The sequence below is a fragment of the Phyllosticta capitalensis genome, assembly GCF_038381095.1.
Source record: "Phyllosticta capitalensis strain CBS 128856 chromosome Unknown BKA78scaffold_3, whole genome shotgun sequence".
In the NCBI taxonomy this organism is placed as follows: Eukaryota; Fungi; Ascomycota; class Dothideomycetes; order Botryosphaeriales; family Phyllostictaceae; genus Phyllosticta; species Phyllosticta capitalensis.
The window spans coordinates 1,922,267-1,945,697 of NW_027117441.1; the positions used below are offsets into that span (position 1 = coordinate 1,922,267).

Genomic DNA, 23,431 nt, shown 5'->3' on the forward strand with positions numbered 1-23,431 from the left:
CAGATGCGTTGCCAGCGAAGCGCTGCAGCGGTGAGGGCGAGGGCGAGGGTGAGGTGCCTCTCACCTGGAGACGGACGAGGGTCAGGGCCACATCCGGGGCCGACCGACTGCAACTGACGACCAACAGCAAAAGTAAACACTACAACATATATCGTCCAACAGATGGTCTTCCGCCGTGGGAGATCGACGTCCGGAGCGGCCCTTTCCTTCGAGTCAGTCGATTTACTTTTTGTCCCGGCTGAGCACGGCATCACCACAGGAGCTGTCATGTCACACTGCCGATTCCGACGCTGCCACACGCTACATGTACTAATACCTACACCCTGCTCGTCCGCTTGGCCTTTGCCTTTTCGCCCTGTTGCCGTCGCAGCTCGGTGCTGCTCAGCTTGCTCTGGAAACTCTGCTCCGCCTTCCCCGTCTCGTGTTCCACATCGTCGGCGTCCAAGACGTCAACCTCGAGCACCTCCAGATCTGGCCACCCCTTCTCCTGTCGCTTTTCATTCACAGCTTTGCCTCCAGACCGCGTCTCTCCCGACAGCACCAAGGCCGTGATACTCTCGTCCGTGATGGTGGGTCCAAACGGATCCCATATCTCGACGCACTTGAGAGTCAGGTTGGCCGGTAGCGTGATGTTGACTGCATGTCCGTTGGGCCCAGGGTTGCGCACTTCCTCTACCTTTTTCAGATTGCTATCGGGAGGTCCAAATTCCAAGATTGCGCTGAGAAAGTCATAGACGGCTCGCTGTCTTGTGTCCCAGTCCTCGAGGTACTCGGCATACTTTTTGTTCTTGAGCAGCTCGTCGCCTGTGATGCCAATCGTTATGCTCCGCTGCGTATCCTCTTCCACGTTGGTTGCACTTTCAACGGCGAAAGCTGTCATGGTGAGCAGTAGCTTGTGACCAATGTGCAGATGATCAAATGTTCCACCAACCGCGACGGCGACATGCCTCTGCACATCATCTGAGCTCGGCTCCGGATTTTCTGGGCCCAAGAGCTGCGTGAGACCTCCCCGAAGCCTCTTGATGTTGTGCGTGCGCGTCCCGGCCGCCTGGAAATTCTTCAACAGCTCCTCACCCGCCTCTGTCTGTACCGCGTAGACGATCTGCCAGGGTCTGCCGCGGCGCGAAAGCGTGCCAATATTGACGACTGGCCCTTGGAGATCATCCTCGGTCCGTCCGCCTGTCACGCCGTGTGTCAACCGTCCGTCTCGTGGATATGCCAGTAGCAGGACCCGAGCATCGACAGCCTCGGCTTCGCCAGCGTCGACCGCCTCTTGCGCCGCCAGCACACATATCAGCTTGTAAAGTCCAGAGACCAGGCGCTGAGTCTGCGTGTACAGAGCGCTTCGCGGGAGGGTCTCGTTGCCGTAGAGGTGCGAGCATGGCAGGGCGATGTCGAGCTGAGCTGGAGCTGGAGAGCTGGCCCTTGATTTGACGTCTTGGACGGCAGCGAGCAGAGGGGCATGATAGGCGGCCCTGAGAGCTGCAAACGAGGGCGGCGAAGGCGGCGGCGGTAGGAGCAGCAGTAAGGTCGTCATGTTGGAAGTGATTGAAGATGCAGAGGCAAGGAGAGGTTGGGCTTCAATCATGACCGCCCCGCGCTTCTTTCGTGCCGCCGGTGTACAGTCAGCGCGTGGCCTCATCCCACCACAATAATCCCTACAAGCCAGGCTGGCTGCCTTCCTACATACCGAACCTACTAGGGACGGGAGCTGAGCATTGTCTTGTTGTCGTCGTTTAACTGCGACTCCACCTCCCCCGACCGCATCGCGATCGCTGCCCTCTCTCTACGGCGCCATGCCGTTCCATTCGCACCACCACAGCGCCAGTTCGTCGTCGCAGGGCGCGGCCACGGGTATCTTCCAGGCGTCGCAGACCATGGGCGCGATTGGAGTTCCCCATGGCAACCTGCGCGCGGCGGCCAGCGGCATCACAACAGCCGGCACTGATGCTCTCCTCCCTGGCAGCGGCAACGACCCAGGCTTTCATACGGCCCCACCGTCTTCATCGGGCCTCCCGGGTCCTGGCATCAGTGGGAGCATCTCTGCGGGTGCGCGAGGAGCTGGCTCGCCCTACGACGCGCCGCCGCGAGCGAGGCAGACTCCAACGTTAGCTACCCACATGGTCAGGACAGCGCCCGAGCTGCACATCCCCAAGACGGCTGCTTCCCCCCACACGCACTTGTCGTCGGCGCAACAGCAGCAGCAGTCGCTGTACAACTCACCGGACCAGTACACCAATCCGACGAGCGCGGCCATGGCAGACTTCCAGCAGCTGCCGTCCACCAACACGACGTCCCAGGTGCCAGCTCCATTGCAAGCAGGTGCCGCGCAGCCACCTCGTCCTGGCCCTTCCGCGCCAGCCATCAACACCAATGCCCAGCAGTACACGCTACCCACCCGCTCCACGACCATGAACTCCTCATCCTCCTCCGCGCAACATAGCTACTCGCGATCGAGCCCTGCTGGCCTAGACCAAAAATACATTCCTTTCTCCTCGACTGCTCAGACGCCCGAAGCCCCCAAGTACACCCAGACGCCAAGCCAATCATCGAGACATTACCAGCCACAGACGCCCCAAGCTGGCGCCGCTTCAAACTCCCCGCTTGCCCTGACAGATATACGGCCCAGAGCAAATTCAAACGTCGGCGACGACGGCGCCGTTGGCACCTCCATCTTCTCCGACCTGGACAACCGCCCGCCTGGGAACAGCAATTACCTGGCACCATGGGCCATGTACGCCTTCGACTGGTGCAAATGGCCTGCACACGGCGCCAACAGCGCTGGCAAAATGGCTATTGGTAGCTACCTGGAAGATCCACACAACTTCGTGAGTACACTGGCGCTTGGGGCTTTGAGATGGTCGCGGCAATGTCACAGAGCAAGGCTATGGAGAGCGGGCTTCGCGGGTGAGAGTGGGCATACTTTTGCCTGACATCTGCTCGCTACCTTGACCTTGGCTTGCGCAGACGTAGCTCGACCCTCGGAACACGAAGTGCAGATGGGCTGACTGTGACATCCAGATACAAATTCTTGATACCCACATAACACCTCAAGAAGTCACCACTCCCGGCGCCCCAGCCTTTGGGCTCGAATACACTCGCGTAGCCGAAGCAACTTGCTCCTACCCAGTTACGCGTATACTGTGGGAACCTCCATCCTCGTCCAAACAATCCACCGACCTGCTGGCTACCTCGGGAGACCATTTGCGACTATGGTCTCTGCCACAGTCGACATCTGCCAATGTCAGCAATACGATAACGCGCTCAACTTCTGGGCGAGATCCTCCTCCCCAAAAGCTCACGCCCCTTGCCCTGCTTTCCAACTCAAAGTCGCCCGAGCATACCGCTCCTCTGACGTCCCTTGACTGGAATACGCTGTCGCCAAAGCTCATCATCACGTCGAGTATCGACACCACATGCACGATATGGGATATTCCTACATTAACGGCAAAGACGCAATTGATTGCCCACGACAAAGAGGTTTACGACGTACGGTTCTGCGCTGGAAGCGTGGACGTCTTTGTCAGCTGCGGCGCGGATGGTAGTGTCAGAATGTTTGATCTCCGCAGCTTGGAGCATTCGACAATCATTTACGAGCCGACTGAGAAGAAGGAAGAGAGAGGTGAGTTTCCGAACAGGTAGCTTTGGAGCTTTTCTGACCTGCTTGACAGCCTCTCCTGGACGATTATCTCCCACGAAATCGCAGCAGATTATGTCATACGCTCCCCCGCTGTTGAGATTAGCAGCTTCCCCTCACGATGCCCACCTCCTGGCCACTTTTGCATCGGACAGCAAGATTATTAGAATTCTGGACGTACGGCAGCCGGGCCAAGCTCTCCTGGAACTCCGCGGCCACCACGCGCCCGTCAACAGCATCGAATGGTCACCTACGCGACGGGGAATGCTGGCGTCCGGCGGTGACGACAACCTCGTACTTGTCTGGGACCTACTGCATTCGCAAAACGGTGCCGCAGTGAGCGGTCTGGACAGCGGACAGAATGGCAGCACCACGCCCAGCTCTCAATACCCAAGCGGTATCAACCTTAAGGGGCCGGCCGCCAGCTGGAGATGTGACTACGAGGTTGGCAACTTGAGCTGGGCGCCGCAAAGCAGCCTGACACAACAGGGAGGTGAGTGGCTGGGCGTAAGTGGTGGACGAGGTGTTTGGGGTGTCAAGATGTGATGCGTTGATGAAAACAGCCGTTTGGCTCTTGACAAGAAAAGAAGTGCGACAAAGCGAGAGGTGTGGGATTTTGGGGTGAGAGCCAGGTGGGCAGGGGCTTTTTTGTATTTATGATGGACGCATTTCGACGGCGTACTGAGGTATACGGGAAGCCTGGAATGGTTTCTCTTTGGGGTGCGTTTCTTTTCCCTCGTCCATTTCTCCGTCTTTCCTCCCTCACAAGCGCTTGTTCGGACGCTTAGATGCCTATTTCGCGCCTACGTACTAGGTTTCCTGTGAAAAATTTGCTGCGACGCTGCTTCATGTACGAGCAAATGAGAATGAGAACATGAGCCATATCCCACATCCACATCAGCCATAGAATCAGAAGGTTGCAGAGCAAGACGACCCCTAACCATTTGCAATCAACGACATGCAGTTGTAAGGATTTTCGGATCTATGGCCCAAGACTGCCCAGTCTGCAATGGAGCGATCTCTCAAGATGAACTCCTTCCCGAAAAGCTTAGCGGCAAGGGAACAGGCGATAAGCGGCGGCCGAGGCGCGGTGCGGGTGCGGGTAAACCCGAAGCAGCACGCAATCTTTCCGTTCCAGCACGGAGACCATTTTGTTGTTCACCGATGGTGATTCGAACGAATTGATTTTGAAGAGCAGAATGTTTGTAAAGCACGCCAATGCTTTTCATTTCCCCTGATTCGGATGGACAGACAGACAAGTTTTACGGTGGGGGTAAGCAACAACACCTCAGCCGAGAACCCACGGCTCACGTCTTGTTGATCCCGAACGGCCACTTGCTAATCGACTAATCAAGAGCGGCCGTCGTCGTGAGAAGTGGGCTGGCTAGCTGGCCTCCTCCGATGCCATCCTTGCTCGCCCTCTGGACACCGCCCAATGCGCCGCCTGCGCATCCAAAATAAAGACGCAAGACGAACCGCGCCGTCCGCTGCCGCTCGCGCCTTCAGACAGCATCCTCCGTGGACCCCCGGTGCCATTGATGGTAGATAGGAAAGGGTCTTCGCCGTCCGTCGTGATATCGTTCCTACCTGCTGGTCTCGACAGCTCCGTCTCCGACCAAGCGCTGCGCCTCGGTTTCGCCCCGCCGCCGTCAAGATGCCCTCCGCCGGCGCAAACCCCACCAACAACGACAACGACTATGCCGAGCCCACCGAGGACTCGCCCTTGCTCTACAATCCGGACGGACTGAGGTTCGTGCCGCCGCGGCCAATCGACTCGAGAGCTGGCACGTTTGACAGCCGGGAAGGCGAGACACCGGGAGACGGGCAAGAGGAGGACGACCTGGAGAGGCAGATTAGCAACGAGAGCCATGGGGGCACGTCGAAGCACTATGAAGGGCTGCCCGAGGTCAAGAAGAGGCTAAAATTCATTTTGCCTGCTGTGGCTGTCGGAGTGAGTGAAGAAGATTGAACGAGCGGATCTTGGACACTGATGTTGCGTAGATTTTCCTCGCTGCCGCTGACCAGACGATTATTGTGTCATCGTATGGAAGAATTGGGTCGGATTTGGGTGCATTGAACAATACCTCTTGGATTGCTACAGCGTACGTATTGGACAGTTCCGCCGGCACAGTGGGTAGGAAAAGAATGTCAACTCCAAGGCGGGGCTGCTTGAATGCTCCTCGTGTGACCCGAATTGGACATCAGACCTTGGAGCTGACAACTTCTTTCTACAAATGTGGCGGTATTTGAATATTCTTGCGCTGACATGGTGCTCAGATATTTCCTCACCCTGACATCCTTCCAACCCCTCTATGGAAAGCTCTCCGACATTTTTGGCCGCAAGTCATGTCTTCTCTTCGCTTACGTCGTCTTTGGCATTGGCTGTCTCTTTTGTGGTCTCGCCCGGACCATGAACGAGCTCGTCATTGCCCGCGCCTTTGCCGGCATTGGCGGCGGCGGCATGACGACTGTAGTCTCGATCATGATGTCCGACATTGTAACCCTGCGCGAGCGTGGTAAATGGCAAGGCTACATCAACATCGTCTTTGCCACGGGAGCCTCCACGGGAGCACCCCTTGGCGGCATTCTCGCCGACAGCATTGGATGGAGATGGGTGTTTTTGTTCCAGCCGCCGCTCTGCATCGTGGCCGTCATCGCCGTTTCGTGTATTCTCAAGCTTCCCAAGCGCGCCGAATCGCACTGGAAGGCCAAGCTCGCGCGCATCGACTTCCTCGGGGCCCTCATCCTCATCTCGGCCGTCTTCCTGCTGCTGCTCGGACTGGACCGCGGCTCTAACGTCTGCTGGACAGACAGGCTGGCCATCATCTCCCTCGCCTGCTCGATCCCCCTGTTCTGTATCTTCGTCTTCGTCGAGATCAAGATCGCAGCCGAGCCCTTTGCTCCTGGCCACATCATCTTCGAGCGCAGCCTCTTCGCCAGCTACATTTGTAACTTTTGCGCCTTTGGCGGCTACATGGCGGCGCTGTTTTACGTGCCGCTGTACTTCCAGGTCGTCAACGGCGACTCGGCGACGCAGGCAGGTGTGCGTCTCATCCCCGCTATTATCTGTGGAGTCAGTGGCAGCTTGTTCAGCGGCCTCTACATGCAGCGCACCGGCAAGTTTTACTGGATCACCATTACTGGCTACTCGATGCTCACCCTGGGCGCCGTTGTCCTGCTGCTGTTTTCGGGCGTTGCGCTGAATTCGATTCCGGGCATGATTGTCGGCCTGTGCATCTGCGGCTTTGGCAACGGTATTGGGGTGACGACGTCCCTGATCGCCTTGAGTAAGTCTATTTTCCGTCCCATCTTGCTCATTGAGGCTCGGTAGCAAAAGCTTCCCCCAAGAAACCAAACTAACGTGTTCCCCCTCCACAGTCGCCAACGCCTCGCACTCGGACCAAGCCGTCGCAACGGCCTGCTCCTACCTCTTCCGCAGCATGGGCTCCGTCTTCGGCGTCAGCATCGCGGCGACGCTGGTCAACGACTCGCTGCGCTCGCACCTGGCCGCGGCGCTGGGCACGGGCGACGAGGCCGCGCAGCTCGCCTCGCGCGTGCGCGAATCCATCACCTTCATCGACACCCTCGGCCCGCATCTGCAGGCCCTCGTCCGCGACTGCTACTCCAAGGGCACCCAGGCTGCGTTTGGCCTCGAGGTCGCGCTGGTGGCTGGCGCCGCGGTTGCCGCGTGGTTTATTAGGGAGAAGAGGTTGAGTAGGTAGAAAGGGTCGGTGGGTGCGTTTGGTGGGCACGTGGTAGATTTGACATTGAGGTGTGAAAGAATCGGCTAACGATGATACGATGAAACCCGTAGAAGGGTTGGTTGGCATGGCAAGGAGAAGTAGATTAGAACCATCATAGAATAGCAAAGCGGACACGTAAATAGGTACCTGTAAAATTGTAGATATCTCATCAATACATCACAGTAGCAGCATCTTGAGGCTTCTTCACTAGCTTTACTCAGACTTCAGCTTTCGGTAACATTTAACTGCTTCGGCGAGAAAGGAGATGAGAAATCAACGTCACAACTGAGGCAGGGTCGCTCGGATGTTTGTTTCTCCCTGCATACCTACATGAGCGACTCAAACTCCCCCAAGTCTTCTTGCATCGCCGGCACCCAAATGCTCTGTGCTCACTACACGTCCTGGATTCGGACACACAGTCAGTCTTCGGACTGATATCACCTACGTCATCCACTATTACACTTGTTTCTCAACGAGAAAATGGGCTGAATGATGAAAAAGTGTTGGATATGCTTGTAACAGCGCCAATCCAAATGCTGTACAGTGAAGAGACAGAAAGGCTCGGTATAATCTGCAGATGCACCTATGCAGATGCAATTGAACGCTCCATGCAGACAGAAAAGCTTATTCAACACAAGATACTAACACAGAGGGCCAAAAATAGGCGCAATGGTCGGTCCATTGGGTGAATCGCGTCCGTCGGTACAAATGCCGTTCAACGCTCCGTCTACGCATGACACGCAGACACAGTTTCCATCGTGACGACCAAGACCGTAGTGACGCCGTCGCTGCCAACGCAACGCTAGTGCTGGTACCAGCGCCGGGCTTCGTGAGGCCATCAATAGCAGACTTCGTGGCGCCAGGTGTAGACGCAGATGGGGCGGCGTTACAGCCCATGGGGTTGTTGCTGGGCAGACTGGAGGCGCCTCCTGCTGAGGCGCTTGGGGTCTGTGGAACATTGTCAGCGACAGGGGCAGAGGTCGCAGAGGAGGCTAGGGTGCTCGTGGAGACGGAGAAAGGAGTGGCAGAGGCAGAAGATGCAGAGAGAGAAGAAGAGTTGGACACACTTGGACATGTCAAGTCAAAGAGCGGCGTGGTGCTGAGCGTCGACCCCACGATACCAAAGGGAAGCGGAATAGGGTTAGGCGCCGTATCCTGCAGAGTATACCACCAGGTGTTGATGTTGCCAAAGAGGGAGCAGCCGACATCGTCCCAGTACTTCTTTGCATTGTCGATGCTTGGGACGGCTTTGTTCAGAGTCGCACCAGATATGGGCCATCCAGTTTCACACACCCACAGAGGCTTTCCTTTACTGACGGCTCTCACCGCGTCCAGGGCATTGTAGAAAATGCTCTTGGCGTTCTCGATGCTGTTGTCCATCTTTACTTGAAAGTAAGGGAAGGCGTTCACGCCAAGCCAGTCACAGGCGGCAATGACGGCACTGTTGGAGGCATTCGCGTATGCCGTCCAAGTGTCGGAGTGACCAACGGGTGCTTTCTCAGCAGGAGTTCCCGTGATGGCGTCGCGGACCATTTGGATGTATTTGACAATTTGATCGGGTGAAACACCCGGTCCGGCGTTGCTGGCAATTCCTTCAGGCGTTTCGCGATACATGTCCTCGGATCCGCAAGCGATGCCGATAATCAGATCCGTAAAAGCCGTACCGTACTGGGCAATGGCCGCTTTGAGGGCGGCAATCTCATTGTTGACAATGTCTGGGCCCGCGGATATCCAGAGACCAAGGAGAAGCGTCGTCTTGGTGTTGATGGCCGCCTGGATGGCCGAAGTGGGAGTGATGGGCGTTCCGCCCTGGATCATGGTGAACAGGTGAGCGCTCGAGAAGCCACTGGTGCCAACAAGCCCTTGCGCAGTCCTGAACTCGTTTTCAAAATCTGCCAGTTGCTTCACAGAGCCGTCAGAGAATGTCGAACCGTAGTTGAATCCTTTGATCTGCGCAGCGGCCGCGGCTACAGACGCCGTTAGGGCAAGAAGCCTAGAGATGAGCATCGTAGATGAATCGTAGATGGCAATTGCACAACTGAACGAACGACTGGTGTTGAGTGGAGAGACTGCAAAAGGGACCTGCCGTCAAAGATGCGTACTGCACCTTATATCCACAAGGCATGCGACTTGTACCGCACTACCCCAGCCAATTGATATAGCGAGAAGCCCGATTCCACTGCGCCTCCAACCTACCTATCCGCCGATGTGCCGTGAAGCCTGAACAGGACGGGCCGCGTCGGCTAGGCGGTCCAGAAACGGCAGCGACCTCTAGTACAATTCTAACATTAGCACCACTCGTAAAACGGAAAGCACGCGCAATGATTCGCACACAAACAGCTACATGGATGTGGTGAGTGCAATGACCTGCAGGAGAGCCCTCCCAAAAACCAGCTGAGCTGCAGCCACACGAGCGGGATCTGCGCCAAGTCGTGGGAAAGTCGTCATGCCGTAGGTAGACACGCCTGTTTCGTGTCAGTTGCCAAAGAAAATGAGGGCCGACTACCATAAACGAATGCCACGTCTTTCAGCACTAATGGCGTCACAGTTCACTTGGAATTGTCAGCGTCGCGTGGCATTGAGTTGTGCCATGGGCGTGGAATAGATGTCGAACAAGCGATCAACACAGTGCGACAGAGAGGACGCAGAAAAGTGGAGGGGATTATCAGGTAGTGGACACGGCAGCTTGTAGCAGCGCTTCACGGCCCCGGCCTAACCTACAATCGTCGCACTGCCAGTTCGTAGATGGAAACAAGGTAAGAAGTGGCGCCGTGGTCAAACGTTTTTGAAATCTTGGATAGGGCCTTGAGGCTTTTCAGCAGACTGTAGTTGACTTGAGAGGCCAGCTTTGCGCCAGTGGAATGTGCTGTCGATATTGGATTTTGGTCGAGATGCACCGCCGCAAATGCAGATATCAGTTGTCAAGACCGAGCAGGTCAGCAAAATTGGCTAGCGTCGTCCCTGGGAGCTCGCGATTGTGAATCCTGTGCCATGACATGGGCCTGCAAACACCCAAAGTTAGAATTCTGCGTAACTGCGACGTCCGAGGTATTCTAGTCCAGCGTATCATTCTGCCTCACAATGAGCAGTGGTTGCTTGGCTGGCTATCGGATGACTTGCTTTGCAACTACTGCATCAGCAGATGGACACCTGCTCCCACAGAGAGCTGGCTGTTCGTGAGAGCAGCAGGTGCTTCTCGTATTCTTTCGGGCCGCTGGTTCCTGGACGATGAGATCAATCCATGGCGAGTCTCGTATGAGGCAGCAATAGAAACCTTCTGACGAGCTTCCAGGTTTGATGAAGTCTGGCCAATGACCAGCGGAGCGCTTCGAGGTCCACAAGCGGTGGGATTTCGGCTTTCCATTTCCTCAGGCAAGCTGGGGTCTCTGCGTCCATCAAAAGGGCAAACAATCAGAGTCCAGGTACGAGCAATTGGAAGTCCGAGAATGTCAACAATTCGGCAGGAGTGATGAAAGAGGCGAAGGAATGAACGAACTAAGCTGTAAAGTTACAGTGGGGCACAAACAAAGCGAGTCAGGCGCGACTCACCGCCTCCAACGCGCGACTCGGGACCTCGCTGGCACAAAACTTCCAGAAGACCAGGTTGCTAACTTCTAGAGCAGCCCTATCTTGCTCCGCAATATTTCCCCAACACTCAGGGTCTCGCCGGTCCTCGACGCCAAAGAAAAACAAAAATGGACGCCCTCCGCAGTGCCCTCCAGCCCATCACGCAAAACCTGCCGAAGCCCATTCAAGAGACCGGCGTCACGCTCCTCGGCAAGTACTGCTACAAGACGTTGATCCTCGACATCGACCCAGCAAAATCTCCGGAATGCGTCAAGCTCGCCGTCAGCAAAGGACTGGGTATCGGCATCATTGGAGCCAGCTCCATTGTCAAGATCCCGCAGCTTCTGAAGCTCATCAACAGCCAGTCGGCCGAGGGAATCAGCTTCCTGAGCTACCTGCTCGAGACCAGCAGCTACCTGATTAGCCTGGCATACAACGTGCGCCGGGGCTTTCCCTTCAGCACATATGGCGAGACGGCCTTGATCATGGTGCAGAACGTCGCCATTGCGGCTCTGGTGCTGCACTATACAGGAAAGAGCGCGGGAGCTGCAGTTTGGGTCGCGGGTCTTGCCGCCGCGGGTTACGCTCTGTTCGACTCGAGCATTGTTGACCCCAAGACAATGGCGGTCCTGCAAGCTGGCGCGGGCGTGCTCGGCATCGCGAGCAAAGCTCCCCAGATCGTCGCCAACTACGAGCTGGGCGGCACTGGACAGTTGAGCGCTTTCGCGGTATGGCGCCGTGACCCCCCAACAAAAGTCAATTTCCCACTGACGTACGCAGGTCTTCAACTACCTTCTCGGTTCGCTGTCCCGCATCTTCACCACTCTTCAGGAGGTCAACGACCCCCTGGTTCTGTACGGATTCGTTTCCGGCTTTGTTCTCAACTGTGTTCTGGCCTTCCAGATGGTCTACTACTGGAACAGCCCCTCTGGAAAGAAGACTGCGAACAAGAAGACCGAGAAGCCCATTGCCGCTGCTCAGACTGGTGCCCCGACGGCCACGTCGACTGCCACCTCAAGCAAGACGAAAGGTCCCAGCACCAGGCGTAGGGGTTGATCAGTTGAATGTGGGGTCGATTAGACAGATCATGATTACGGGTCGAAGAATTAATGATTTAATCCAACTTTTGGTCGCCGTGCATACTGCTTGGAATCGATTGCTTGCGCCTCTACTTTTTGACTTCCTAGATGATTCAACGCTCTATGGAGATTCAACTTTTTGCATTGGGATTGCAGAAATAGGCAGGGATCCACCATCCACCCATCATATCGATCGTCAAATACTCTTAACAAAGTGTTTCCCTCATGATTTACAACTTCTTGAGAATGTCGTTCACAACCTCGTCAGTGCTGGCCTTGCCGCCAAGGTCAGGGCTCAACAGCTTGCCCTCCTCCAAGTTGGCATCAACAGCCTTGTAGATGCGGGCAGCGGCCTCATCGGCGCCCAAGAACTCAAGCATGAGCGCAGTGCTGCGAAGGGTGGCGATGGGGTTGGCAATGTTCTTGCCCTCAATGTCGGGGGCAGAGCCGTGGCAAGGCTCACCAATGACAAAGTTCTTTCCAACGTTGGCACTGGGAACCAGACCGAGCGAACCGACGAGGGCGGCGGCGCCGTCAGACAGAATGTCGCCGTACAGGTTGGGCGCGACAATGACGTCGTAGTCCTCGGGCTGGCGGAACAGCTTGTAGACCATGGAGTCGACGATTTGCTCGTCAATGGCAACGGCCGGGCTCGACGAAGCGTAGGCAGCCAGCGCGGCGCGCGAGACTTCGCGGAAGAGGCCGTCAGTCTGCGACAGGACGTTGCTCTTGTGGGTGATGGTGACGCGGGGGCCCTTGTGGATGCTGGGAACGCCGTTGGCGCGAATCTTTTGGCGCTTCTGCGCAATCTCGCCAGCGATGCTCGCAATGTCGTGAGTCGCAGTCTCGGAGATGCGCTTGATGGCCTCGGCCACACGCTTGCCGTTGGCGTCCGTGTACGTCTTTTCTTCCTTGACGTACAGGTCCTCGGTGTTTTCGCGCACAATCACCATGTCGACAGGACGCGGGCCGCTTGCGACGCTCTTGACGGGACGGACGTTGGCATACAGCGCGAGCTTCTTGCGCAGCGCCACGATGGGCGACGAGTAGCCGGGGGTCTTGACTGTGGGGGAGCTGTAGATCCCGCGTTAGCTTGCATTCGGGAGAAGTATTGACAGGAAACCATAGTGTCTGGGGGGACAGAAAACGTTTCGTACCTGACAGCGCCAAACAGGGCTCCGTCACACTCCTTCTGCAGGGTCTCAACCGTCTTGTCCGGCAGCGCGGCGCCGGTGTCCTTGAACGTCTGGAAGCCGGCCGGAAGGTCGACAAACGAGAACTTGAGACCCAAAGAAGCGGGAAGGGCCTCAAGGATGCGGCGGCCGGCCGGAATGACCTATCGAACGAGCATTGTGTTAGATCGTCTCGCAGCTCGCGGGGTTGTGGAGGAAGATGTGGGAGAGAGCTACCTCGCGGCCAATTCCGTCACCGGGAATGAGACCTGGCAGATAGTTAGTCGGGCGAACATGTATAATTGGAGGAGCAACATACCAATCCGAAGAGCTCTGGTAGCAGCCATTGTTGTGATGCGGATGTGGTGGTGCGGAACGACGCGCGTGCCGAATATTTTCTGGGGAAGCTCGCGCATTGACCAATTTGAGCCGATACCGGGTTGAAAACAAGCACCTGGATGGCACACAGCATCATCAACTTCACAGTATAACAGATCCACTCATGAGCCCACAATTGATCTAGAGTGGGAATGGCTTCATTTGGCACTAGGTCAGGCTTAGAGCACAAACCCCTGATGCTTCATTGTATGTACGCCATCACCCCCTGAACACCTTTCTCATATCATCCCGCCACGATCCTGCATCAACAAAACCATTTCTCTTGACTTTTGCGGCCACCATCTCCACAATTCCCGGGACGCGCGACCTTGAACCGGCTTTTCCGTTTCTCAAGTCGATTGCGAACCTGTTCCGCGGCTCTCTCAACAGCGCCATCATCCGCTGCCCAAAAGTCGCCCTCTTCGCATCCATCTCCTTGGTCGATTCCTTGGGAGGGACACGCACCCAATTCGCGGCACCGAAGCCACCACGGAACTCACGCAATTCACCGAGAGTGGTCGGTGTGGTCTTATGCATTCCAATGAGGCGAATGGTGATGAGGTCCAGGCGAGCATTCCGGGGGAGAGCCTTCACATAGCGCAAAAGATTCTCGTGGGAGCGGCGGGCCTCTCTTGGGATCCAGAGGAAAATGGAGTTTGTGAAAGGAGCCGTTAAGAGCGTTGTTACCAAGAGCACAAGGTTCGGCACAATTAGAACTGCTCCCGATTAGTTGAGTTCCCGAGATGAATAGAGATCCAAAACGTGGACCAAAATGAAAGGAAACATCTCGAGAAGAGTCACTGACTTCCTGCTAAGAACAGTCCATTCGAATCAGTACCGCCGTATGCGATTGGTGCTAGTTTATAGCAGCCGAGGGCGAAGAGTGTCAGGCAAAGGACTTTGTATGTCCCAATGAAGGCAGTCTTTCCAGTGCCAGCATTGTAGATCAGCAGGCGCTCGGGGTATACTGCGCCCATCTGTTAGTTCCAGTATATACCACAACCAAGTGCAGCAACTTACGGTACTTGACTTTCGGGGTCTCTTGAAAAGGTTTGGCTTCTGGGATTGCCTTTGCGTTTGATGCTTTAGCTTTTAAGGCCGTGGAGCTCAAAGCGCAACGGCCATGGTGTTGAGTTTTTGGGATACCACTCCGGCAGCCAATTAGGAAGCGCGAGGTAGTTGGGAAGCGCTGGAGGTGATTGTGGGCACGTAGCCCTGCAAAGAGCGCTGTTCTCATGACATTGAAGGGCAGAAGCGAGGGATTGAAAAAGGTCTGGTCGAGAGATGTTGGATGGGAGGGAGCTTTGACACACGTGATGGCGCAACGGCATCGGTTGACAGGGATCTGAGCTGCCGTCAGATGGTGGACCTTGCAGCATGCCATCTCACCCGGACGGCCCTCACCTACCTTACGCCAAGCTGCTACCGTCGGTACTTCCAATCCATGTCAACTCGCCCAATACTGCCGCCAGCCTCTCGTAATTTGCTCCTTTCAAAATCTCCTACTCCGCCAGTCATGATCTGAACGTCGACCATTTCAATCGCCGCCATTCGCTTTTGTCCTCCTCCGACCATGCGCCTCTTCTCCCAACTCGTCCGCGCGACGACGGTGGTCCTTCCCTCACTTCCCTTTTCCGCCGCCTACACCACCCTCTCCGACGCCACTTTAAGACGACTTCCGTCGCCGGGCGACGATTTCGACATTAACCACGGCCGTCTCCTCGCCCCTATTCTCATTCCTCGTGTTCCTGGCACCTCGGGTTCCGAAAAGGTCCGCCAGCACTTCGTCGACTTTTTTGCCCAGCTCCTCCCGAAATGGCGTGTAGAACTGCACAACTCCTCCAGCACTACGCCGACCTCAAATGGCCAGGAGATTCCATTCGTGAATATAATAGCCACGCGTGACCCACCATGGTCGAAAGAAGGAGAGGTCGGCAGGCTGGCTCTCGTAGCCCACTACGACAGCAAGTTGACACCAGAGGGCTTCATTGGCGCTACAGATAGCGCTGCGCCGTGCGCAATGATCATGCACGCTGCGCGCAGCATTGATGATGCGCTGACGCGCAAGTGGGAGAAAATGGCGGCCGAGGGCGCGGCCGAAGGCTTTATGGATATCGATGAGCAAAGAGGTGTCCAGATCTTGTTGTTGGATGGCGAGGAAGCATTCTACAGCTGGACAGATGAAGATTCACTCTACGGCGCTCGGTGAGTAGGCTAATCCTACATGAAAGACCGGGTCAACTGACCGACACAGGGCCCTTGCTGAAGACTGGGATAACAAATACCACCCTGCAACCTCGACATTCCAGACCGCTCTTTCCTCGATACAATTATTCTTGCTCTTGGACCTGTTAGGATCCGCAAATCCCACCATTCCTTCATATTTCCAGACGACGCATTGGGCATACCTTAACATGGCCAATGTCGAAAAGCGATTGCGCGGGCTCGGCCAATTCAAATCCTCCCCAAACTACGGCAAGGCCGCGGATGGCAATGACAGACTGGGCGGGGTGCTATCTCTGTCCGAACCAATGTTCTTGCCAGACACAGGGAATGACGTAGGTAGCATGATGGCGATGATGGTCCAGGACGATCACATCCCTTTCATGGCCAGGGGTATTGAAGTTTTGCACATGATCCCATCGCCTTTTCCGCAGCAATGGCACACGTTGCAAGATGATGGAGACCATTTGGATATAAATGTAGTCGAAGACTGGGCGAGACTGGTGACCGCTTTCACGGCCGAATGGATGGATCTGGAAGGCTTCTTTGACACGACACCGTCCAAAAAGGAACACGCCAGATCGCGGGATGAAAGTAGAATAAATAGGGAACGGGTAGGCAGGGATGAACTGTGAGTTTCAATCTCGTCCTGCTTTTTTCGTGCGTCTTTGCCTGAGGAGCAGTTTTAATGGTGTCCCCAACAGTTTCCGACATTGGCCATAGACGCTTTTGCTGCGACAAGATCATTGCGGGCGTTATGAATGGTGTACGAAAGGTGTATTACCATGCATTCGGCATTAGGAGTTGGGTGTTTGGCGGAAGGTCTTTCTTTGTGCTTGGCACTCCGCAGGCTTTGGAACAATGGATTCTACGACGGCTTTCCGCAAGCGGTACTTTCTCACGCGCCTCCTCTTTGTCCTTTCCATCAAGATGATTATTCCATGCATTCATCGAGGTTTCGAGATTCTTTCACCCCTTTCTAAGCTTGGTGCTAGGATGTCGAATATGTGTAGCCATCTTATCCACCCTCCTCATCGCACATTCTTCTCGCCATCTCCGCCCTGGAGACACTGAACTCCATCATGGAACCTCACAGGCGGCGGCTCTATCGAGTCACCTATCCAACGGCTCACTCCACGGTCTACACACTTCTTCCTTGGGGCAGTGTGCGCGTGGCCCGAATGCGTTGTCCTTCTCCCAACTATGAAAAAGAACGCCCAAGGAACAGACCAGTCACCGCTCGAGAACTGGCTGACTGGCGCTGGGGCAGCGAAGTCGTCGCGCTGCCAGAATCGCAACACGTTCCATCACTTCCCGAGTACCGCTTTGATCCCGAGAGGCCCTCGGGCTACGAGACCGCTGAGGCTCGCATCTACGAGTACGATTTCATTCGCTCCGGACGCGAGCATTGGACCGGCCTGCGCTTGTACGAAGCGTTTCCTGAAAACTTGCCCAATCCCGATGATGAGGTTGAGGAGTATTTCCTCCGCACGGACGAGATAGGGGTCATGGAAGACCTGGACCCCAATTCTTCGCCTTGTTTTCTATTTTCTGGCGGAAACGCTCTCCCGGATTACTTTTGTTGGCGTCAGATGGGCAGGCGGATGCCCAGAACGCGGCGTCCGATAAGGGCAACGACGATGGCTGAGGAAGGCACTCTCCACCGGGCAGATTATGGAGGTGAGTAGAATTGCGCGACTCCTCTGGATTGACTAACAAGCGCCAAAGCGATGGATATCGATTCCGGTTCCGATTTCAATGACTATGACCAAGCGTTTCTTGCTCCATTTGCCCACTCAAGCTACAGGGAGTCTTCAAGCTACAAGCCGACCTACAGAGATGTGGACATGGCCGACGTTAGAGACATCGGCATCGAATTTCTCCACAGGGCCGAGGGTCCCAGCAGCGTTGACGAAGACGAAGAATCGCTCGACGAAAGAAGAACCCGTCTCGTGGACCACTACAACAACGAGATCTGGAACAATGGTCTCGCCGCGACCATGTTGACGCTGGAGCGCTACAACCCGGATTTGTTCGACGCATTCGTGCAAGGAGGGGGGCTGGACATGTCAGGCGGCGATTATCCAAAAAGCCCGCCCACAATCTGCTCTGGACCTGGCTTGACCGTTGCTGAAAAGCTAGCGTGCCTGGCTTGTGGGGAAGCTGTGCTGTGGGATGGAATGGAGCCGTGGACGGGAGACGACACCAGATTGACGGCCCAGGCGCTCGCTGGCTCTAAGCCATCAGCAAAGCCAGGACCCCCTAATTGGAAACAGTTTGGCAGCTATGAACCACCACGACAGCAGCCTTCAAGTTTCCTGACGGACATTGCCAACTGGACGCCCTTCAAATTCACTCCTATTAAAGATGACATTGATTACAGCAATGTGTAAGCCGCCTCTGATTTCTGGAAATGCATTGAGCTAATCATGACTGTTTGAAGGGATTCAAAGGGTTCAAGGAAGGACAGGGCGGCAAGGAATAAACAGCCTCAAAAGGAAGACTCGGAACAAGAAACTCCGGAAGACATGGACAGGGCTAAACCGGCCATTCCAGTTCGGATCGTCAAGCTCTACGATGGCAGAAAGTACACCCAAAAGGCATCCGTGCCGGATAAGACCGAGACTAGACTATGGGTGATGGAGCCCAAAGGTAAGCCCAGCGACAGAACAAGGTTCCAAAACTTCGCAGCGGAGATATTCGGTGATGATTGGGTCTCCATGGGCGAACAGGTTCAGATCAAGTTTCATGACCACGAAGACTCCTTGATCATCCCAGAGACCAACCAAGCTTTCGCGAATGACCTCGACAAACTTTTCAAAAGTCGAGACCCAAAATGGGACAGGCTCTGTGTATTTTTGTTTCCTGTAGAATGGGACGGTGCCGATTGGAATGGGGACATGGACGTGGTGAGTGTTATCCGCGGCTTGAAAATGACATTGACACTGATGCCGCGCCCTACGCAGAAATCTGAGGCTTTCAGAGGAGGAGGAGCCCTCAAGGATCCGCCCAACCGACGCACAGGTATGACTGCCACCGTTGGCTCACTTAGATTGCTTTGAAGAAAAGTCTGACCAAATCAACAGCTGCAGATTGGAAGAGAGAAGACGACGAGGAAGAGAAAAGAGCGATAGCCGCAGAAGGCGCTACTGAAGCCGCTGCCGCCGCAGCAGCAGCAGCAGCAGCAGGAGCAGCTGAGATTGTCGAAATTTCATCGTCATCTTTGGAACCCTTATCATCACCGCCACCAACACCTCCACCGCCACCATCAGGTTCGTTTGCTCATTGCCTCGCTTGCGCATGCTAAAAAGATTCCCACATGTTCGAAAAACAAAAGCATGTCGACTGACTCCAAGCAGGACAGACAGGGACCGAGAACCAAAAGAGCCCGGAGAACCAAAAGAGTCCCGAGAACCAAAGGAGCCCCGAGAACCAAAGGAGCCCTGAGAGCCAAAAGAGCCCCGAGAACCAAAAGAGTCCCAGGAACCAAAAGAGTCCCAGGAAACAAAAGAGTCCCAGGAAACAAAAGAGCCCCACACCAAAAGGTAGCACTCCACCCATCTCTTTGCATCTTTATACCATCTAACTCCCCCATTCTACAGGTCCCAGTCCCAAACCCAGCAGAGTCAAGAAATTCGAGATACCCCCCAAGACCTTGGCCGAGCTCAAGGACCAGCGAGACCGGATCAGAAAAAAACTTGGCAGAGGACCGAAAACTTTGGCGCGCGGCGAAATGACGAATTTCGAGAAGCGCATGCGTCTAATAGCAACCGCGGGGCCTGACATCGAGCTTTACGGACACGTCCCCAGCATGCAGGGGGTTCAGAACTTGGTGAATGAGAACCAAAGGCTTCAGGCCCAACGCGACACTGCGCGCCGTGCTGCTGACACATTGAGTGATGCGCTTGACACGGCGAACAATCAGTGTGATACGGCGAGAAGTGAGGTCCAGAGATTGAGAGCGGTAAGTTCAGAAGCGCATGGGCAGTACAGAGCAGATCCTGACAACTTCTAATAGCTAATAGGAGATTGAAAAGCTCAAGGGGAAGAAGAGGTCTAAGAACAGGTCCTCAGCCACTCCTTGAGCGCATCTCTCACATCTTTCTGGGGGCTCAGAGCTCAACTTGGTCACCCCGGTATGGATACGGTTCAGGAGTATCCAGGCTCTACAGGACGTGAGTACGGGGATGTCCATAGCACATTCCTATAGAATAAAAGCCTTCATAATCATCTTCTTCGTCTCTTTGCCAGCTAAAATGTATGGATGCCAGTGCAGAAGTCGAAATAGTGCAATGCGCCGTATGGAATCAGACGGTGGCTCTAAATGTTTTGTTATCCTGACCTAGCACACACTACAAAAGCTGCTACATCATCAAATCGCAGGATCGTCACACCACAGTAGGTGACGAGAGAGATTCAACTTGAGCTCAGCTTCAAGTCGGCGCACACGCAGACGTAAGCGCTTGACTGCTCCTTGTAACTACCTATTAAGAGTAAAAATTCTCTCTATGTTCAAAGCATCAAGCGCTTGAGCACTCCACGTCTCTACGTGGTCTAACTTGGTAACAGAGATTCTCGGATTAGCAATTTCTTTCGTCACCCGCTGTGACACGGCCACCTCTGCTATCAGAGAAGAAATCAACCAGCACTGACTTCTCGTTTCTCGTCCAAAACTTCCTCATTCTCCGTTGCCGCGGCATCAACTGGATGACCGTGGACCAAGTCATCCAGTCCTACTTGACGATTCACCTCCTTCATCCGCTCCTTGTCAGCCTCTGCCGTACCTTCGCTGCCAAAGAGGATGTCCATCTCCTCCAGCGTCAAGCCTTTAGTCTCCGGAACGACAAAGTGGATGCTACAAAAGTCAGTGGACGTTCCAAGCCGAGTCGATCAACTTACAAGGCAGCACCAATAAATGTAATGAGTCCGAAGAAGATGTAAGTGCCGTAAGTAATGCCTGTCAGCATGTCGGGTGTAATTTGTCCTTGAATCCTCCGTCAGCTAATGCTTCTCCTCGAATCAAAGTTGACCTACCGATGATGAAATTATTCATCCAGTTGCTGCTTGCACCCAATGCGATACCATACGGACGGTTCGAGAGCGGCCAGATCTCAGCTATCACAATCCACGCACACGGGCCCCAGCTGTATCCAAAGTGCACTACGAACAGCCAGACCATGACTACAGCAGCCCAGCCAGCCGATCTGTGCGTGGGCCACTGGTCCTGATTCTTTGCCACAATAACCGCAATGATTATGTGACAAGTTGCCATGCCGATGGCTCCGGCAATGAGGACGGGCTTCCGACCAAGCTTGTCGACGTACATAACGGCGGGTATGGTGGCCAGGAACATGACTATTCCTACCACGCCCGTTGCGAGAAGCGAAACTGAATTGGACGACATCCCCAATTTGTTGAAGATTTGTGGGGCATAGTACAAAATCGCATTGATGCCTGGTCGGCTTAGCACTCATTTGGGATGCTCTGGGAGTGATCAGTACTCACCGGTCCACTGCTGGAAGAACATAGTCACCGTAGCGCAAATTACGCGGTAGAACATGGGCTTTGATTGGAAGAGGGATCCAATGGCAACCCATTGCCTGGAACAGTCAGCACTGGCGTAAAAGAGACGCGTTGGGGCGATTTTACAGTTTGAACGTATTCCAGGCCGTCGGCTGCGACAGATTGGGGAACTTTTCTGCCAATGTCTTCTTTTCAAACAGACTCTGCGCTCGGACTTCGGCAAACTCCAATTCGATAAGCTCGTGGTCTTGGGACAGGTTCCGCAGCCAGGCCAAAATCTTCCTCGCCTCAGACTCTCGACCGTGATGGACAAGCCATCGTGGACTGAACGGCATGAAGATCATTCCAACGCCCAAAAGAACGGCCGGCACCACCTGGAGCGAGAGCGGGAGAAGCCAAGCTGCTTGGTGTTGCCCGTCGCCTGTTCCTCCAATGTAATTGCAGCCGTAGTCGATCCAGAAGGAAACCATGATTCCCAGGGTGATAGAGAGCTGCTGCAGGCCCACGAGGGCTCCACGAACTTCAGGAGGTGCAATTTCTGCGTTGTACATAGGCACGACCATCGAGAGCGATCCGACGCCCATACCTACAGCAGCATCAGTAAACGGCACCCAGACCACCGCAGGGATTGGAGCTCTTACCGGTAATGAATCTCCCTCCTAGAATGGAATGCTGAATACCCCCAGCAGCAGCCGTCGTCTGAATAATCACGCCAATGATGAAGATGGTGACGTTGATCAACACTGTATACTTTCTCGAAAGCACCTCTGCCAGGAAACCGCTGTAGAGCGTTCCAAACCACGCACCCAGTTCAAGGATACTAGTCAACCATCCCATCTTGGTCGAGTTGTCGTCGCCGGTCCAGTCGGGCATGGCTACAACGCGTCAGTTTGGACTGACAAGCACTTCAAAAGCTCGAGGGGGTTGGAGAGTATATGCCTACTTCGATCAAACGAGTTCATGGTCAAGACGCCGCTGAAGACTCCCTGGTTGTATCCGTACAAAAGCCCTCCTAGACATGCGAAGCATGCTATGCCGAAGACCTTGAGGTTTTTGAGCAGTGCAAGCGGTCCGGACGCGCCCGAAAGCTCCTGGCGGCGGGAAAGCGCCGCCGAGTCGAATTGGGACGCTCCACCTGCTGGTGCCATGGCGAGGTCGTGAAGCGACTCGGCCAGTCAAACAAAAGATGATGGTAAGTGCGTGCTTGAGGAAGCACAGTCAGGTAAGACCCCTGATCAAAATGGAGTGCCGGCACAGCAACACAGTAAAACGAATCTAGCTCCCTCCAACCCATCCCCCAGCGCCGACACAGCAGTAAATATATATCAGTCGCACTCTCGAACTTTTTTGTCCAGGCGCAACGACGAGGTGAGCTGATGGGTGCGCGTCCAACCAGTCGCGCTCGCTGCGGCTAAATCGTCCGGGTATTCTCCCCACTCCCATCGAACTGTGGAGGCTGATGGATGAGCCATGGGCCTCGCCTCGCCAGGGGCGTCGGGGCGCGCTCGCTTCCGGACCCCGTGGGTCATCAGCGTGGCTTGAGGGATTGGTGCGGGGAAGGGTCGACTTTTGCCAGAAGTTGAAAGGCGTGACTTGGTGTCGTGACTGTGTCGCTCGCTTTGGCCCCCTGTCACCACCCCGACTCATTGTAGAGGATCCGAGTCACTGACTTGACTTTGAGCTGTCGGGCAGGTGTTACTGCCGATATTTCCTATCTGTTCTCCGAAGTCTTTTGCCTGCTCCTCGCTGCTGTCGCTCGGAATCCGGTCGCTGAGAGTTGAATGTGGTCGTGTGACGATCCTGCGATTTGGTTATGTAGTAGCTTTTGTAGTTTGTGCTAGGTCAGAGTAATTGTAAGGCATATATGGATTTGCACAATCCTTTTCCCCGCTCGAGGGTCCCGAAATCATCTCATCGATAATGCAGCTCGGCGATTGCTGTTGTCAAATGATTGTGCGACTCCACAGTGGGTGACGAAAGAAATTGCTAATCCAGGAACCTCTATCACTCAGTTAAAACACATAGGTAGAGACGTGGAGTTCTCAAGCGCTTGATACCTTCAATCTAGAGAGAATTTTTCTCTTCATCGGTAGTCATAGGGAGCATTCA

At 54.9% G+C, this 23,431-nt stretch overlaps 10 protein-coding genes across 10 annotated transcripts; 5 read left to right on the plus strand and 5 right to left on the minus strand.

Moving 5' to 3' along the window:
• Window positions 1–316: 316 nt before the first annotated feature.
• BKA78DRAFT_351140 (uncharacterized protein) lies at window positions 317–1,537 on the minus strand (the record flags this gene model as incomplete). The annotated part of the gene is made up of 1 exon (XM_066891111.1): window positions 317–1,537. The coding sequence occupies one exon, from the start codon at window positions 1,535–1,537 to the stop codon at window positions 317–319; it is 1,221 nt and encodes a 406-aa protein (XP_066746724.1).
• A 259-nt stretch (window positions 1,538–1,796) lies between these two features.
• On the plus strand, window positions 1,797–4,571 carry BKA78DRAFT_367033 (WD40-repeat-containing domain protein; the record flags this gene model as incomplete). Its single annotated transcript, XM_066892593.1, has 4 exons — window positions 1,797–2,019; window positions 2,059–2,828; window positions 3,022–3,622; window positions 3,672–4,571. The coding sequence occupies 4 exons, from the start codon at window positions 1,797–1,799 to the stop codon at window positions 4,181–4,183; spliced, it is 2,106 nt and encodes a 701-aa protein (XP_066746725.1). The 3' UTR covers window positions 4,184–4,571.
• Window positions 4,572–5,291: 720 nt separating this feature from the next.
• On the plus strand, window positions 5,292–7,359 carry BKA78DRAFT_248397 (membrane transporter; the record flags this gene model as incomplete). Its single annotated transcript, XM_066884387.1, has 4 exons — window positions 5,292–5,588; window positions 5,639–5,739; window positions 5,915–6,924; window positions 7,016–7,359. The coding sequence occupies 4 exons, from the start codon at window positions 5,292–5,294 to the stop codon at window positions 7,357–7,359; spliced, it is 1,752 nt and encodes a 583-aa protein (XP_066746726.1).
• Window positions 7,360–8,266: 907 nt separating this feature from the next.
• Window positions 8,267–9,387, minus strand: BKA78DRAFT_351142 (GPI-anchored cell wall beta-1,3-endoglucanase EglC; the record flags this gene model as incomplete). Its single annotated transcript, XM_066891112.1, has 2 exons — window positions 8,267–8,328; window positions 8,448–9,387. The coding sequence occupies 2 exons, from the start codon at window positions 9,385–9,387 to the stop codon at window positions 8,267–8,269; spliced, it is 1,002 nt and encodes a 333-aa protein (XP_066746727.1).
• A 1,688-nt stretch (window positions 9,388–11,075) lies between these two features.
• On the plus strand, window positions 11,076–12,003 carry BKA78DRAFT_247751 (monosaccharide-P-dolichol utilization protein; the record flags this gene model as incomplete). The annotated part of the gene is made up of 2 exons (XM_066884322.1): window positions 11,076–11,675; window positions 11,728–12,003. 2 exons carry the CDS (start codon window positions 11,076–11,078, stop codon window positions 12,001–12,003), a joined length of 876 nt encoding a protein of 291 aa, XP_066746728.1.
• Window positions 12,004–12,256: 253 nt separating this feature from the next.
• On the minus strand, window positions 12,257–13,545 carry BKA78DRAFT_351144 (isocitrate dehydrogenase; the record flags this gene model as incomplete). Its single annotated transcript, XM_066891113.1, has 4 exons — window positions 12,257–13,100; window positions 13,184–13,362; window positions 13,436–13,467; window positions 13,518–13,545. 4 exons carry the CDS (start codon window positions 13,543–13,545, stop codon window positions 12,257–12,259), a joined length of 1,083 nt encoding a protein of 360 aa, XP_066746729.1.
• A 126-nt stretch (window positions 13,546–13,671) lies between these two features.
• BKA78DRAFT_309416 (uncharacterized protein) lies at window positions 13,672–15,023 on the minus strand. Its single transcript, XM_066888028.1, has 3 exons — window positions 14,597–15,023; window positions 14,382–14,543; window positions 13,672–14,292 (listed from the first exon to the last, which is right to left on the minus strand). Exons 1-3 carry the CDS (start codon window positions 14,958–14,960, stop codon window positions 13,796–13,798), a joined length of 1,023 nt encoding a protein of 340 aa, XP_066746730.1. The 5' UTR covers window positions 14,961–15,023; the 3' UTR covers window positions 13,672–13,795.
• Window positions 15,024–15,149: 126 nt separating this feature from the next.
• On the plus strand, window positions 15,150–16,434 carry BKA78DRAFT_248600 (peptidase M28; the record flags this gene model as incomplete). The annotated part of the gene is made up of 2 exons (XM_066884407.1): window positions 15,150–15,781; window positions 15,831–16,434. The coding sequence occupies 2 exons, from the start codon at window positions 15,150–15,152 to the stop codon at window positions 16,432–16,434; spliced, it is 1,236 nt and encodes a 411-aa protein (XP_066746731.1).
• A 268-nt stretch (window positions 16,435–16,702) lies between these two features.
• On the plus strand, window positions 16,703–20,150 carry BKA78DRAFT_102459 (uncharacterized protein). Its single transcript, XM_066882104.1, has 7 exons — window positions 16,703–17,479; window positions 17,528–18,188; window positions 18,243–18,823; window positions 18,886–19,071; window positions 19,159–19,344; window positions 19,402–19,763; window positions 19,818–20,150. The coding sequence occupies exons 1-7, from the start codon at window positions 16,882–16,884 to the stop codon at window positions 19,830–19,832; spliced, it is 2,589 nt and encodes an 862-aa protein (XP_066746732.1). The 5' UTR covers window positions 16,703–16,881; the 3' UTR covers window positions 19,833–20,150.
• A 287-nt stretch (window positions 20,151–20,437) lies between these two features.
• On the minus strand, window positions 20,438–22,470 carry BKA78DRAFT_351146 (general substrate transporter; the record flags this gene model as incomplete). The annotated part of the gene is made up of 7 exons (XM_066891114.1): window positions 20,438–20,654; window positions 20,699–20,783; window positions 20,834–21,253; window positions 21,305–21,399; window positions 21,449–21,908; window positions 21,964–22,197; window positions 22,266–22,470. The coding sequence occupies 7 exons, from the start codon at window positions 22,468–22,470 to the stop codon at window positions 20,438–20,440; spliced, it is 1,716 nt and encodes a 571-aa protein (XP_066746733.1).
• Window positions 22,471–23,431: the final 961 nt, after the last annotated feature.

Bases quoted from the DNA above. Each gene is read 5' to 3' on its own strand.
- BKA78DRAFT_309416 (XM_066888028.1), bottom strand. From the start codon at position 14,960: ATGGCATGCTGCAAGGTCCACCATCTGACGGCAGCTCAGATCCCTGTC. The intron at 14,544-14,596 runs GTAAGTTGCTGC...AGATGGGCGCAG, and splicing joins GACCCCGAAAGTCAAGTACC to TATACCCCGAGCGCCTGCTG. The intron at 14,293-14,381 runs GTCAGTGACTCT...AATCGGGAGCAG, and splicing joins TGGACTGTTCTTAGCAGGAA to TTCTAATTGTGCCGAACCTT.
- BKA78DRAFT_102459 (XM_066882104.1), top strand. From the start codon at position 16,882: ATGGAACCTCACAGGCGGCGGCTCTATCGAGTCACCTATCCAACGGCT. The intron at 17,480-17,527 runs GTGAGTAGAATT...CAAGCGCCAAAG, and splicing joins CCACCGGGCAGATTATGGAG to CGATGGATATCGATTCCGGT. The intron at 19,345-19,401 runs GTAGCACTCCAC...CCCATTCTACAG, and splicing joins AAAGAGCCCCACACCAAAAG to GTCCCAGTCCCAAACCCAGC.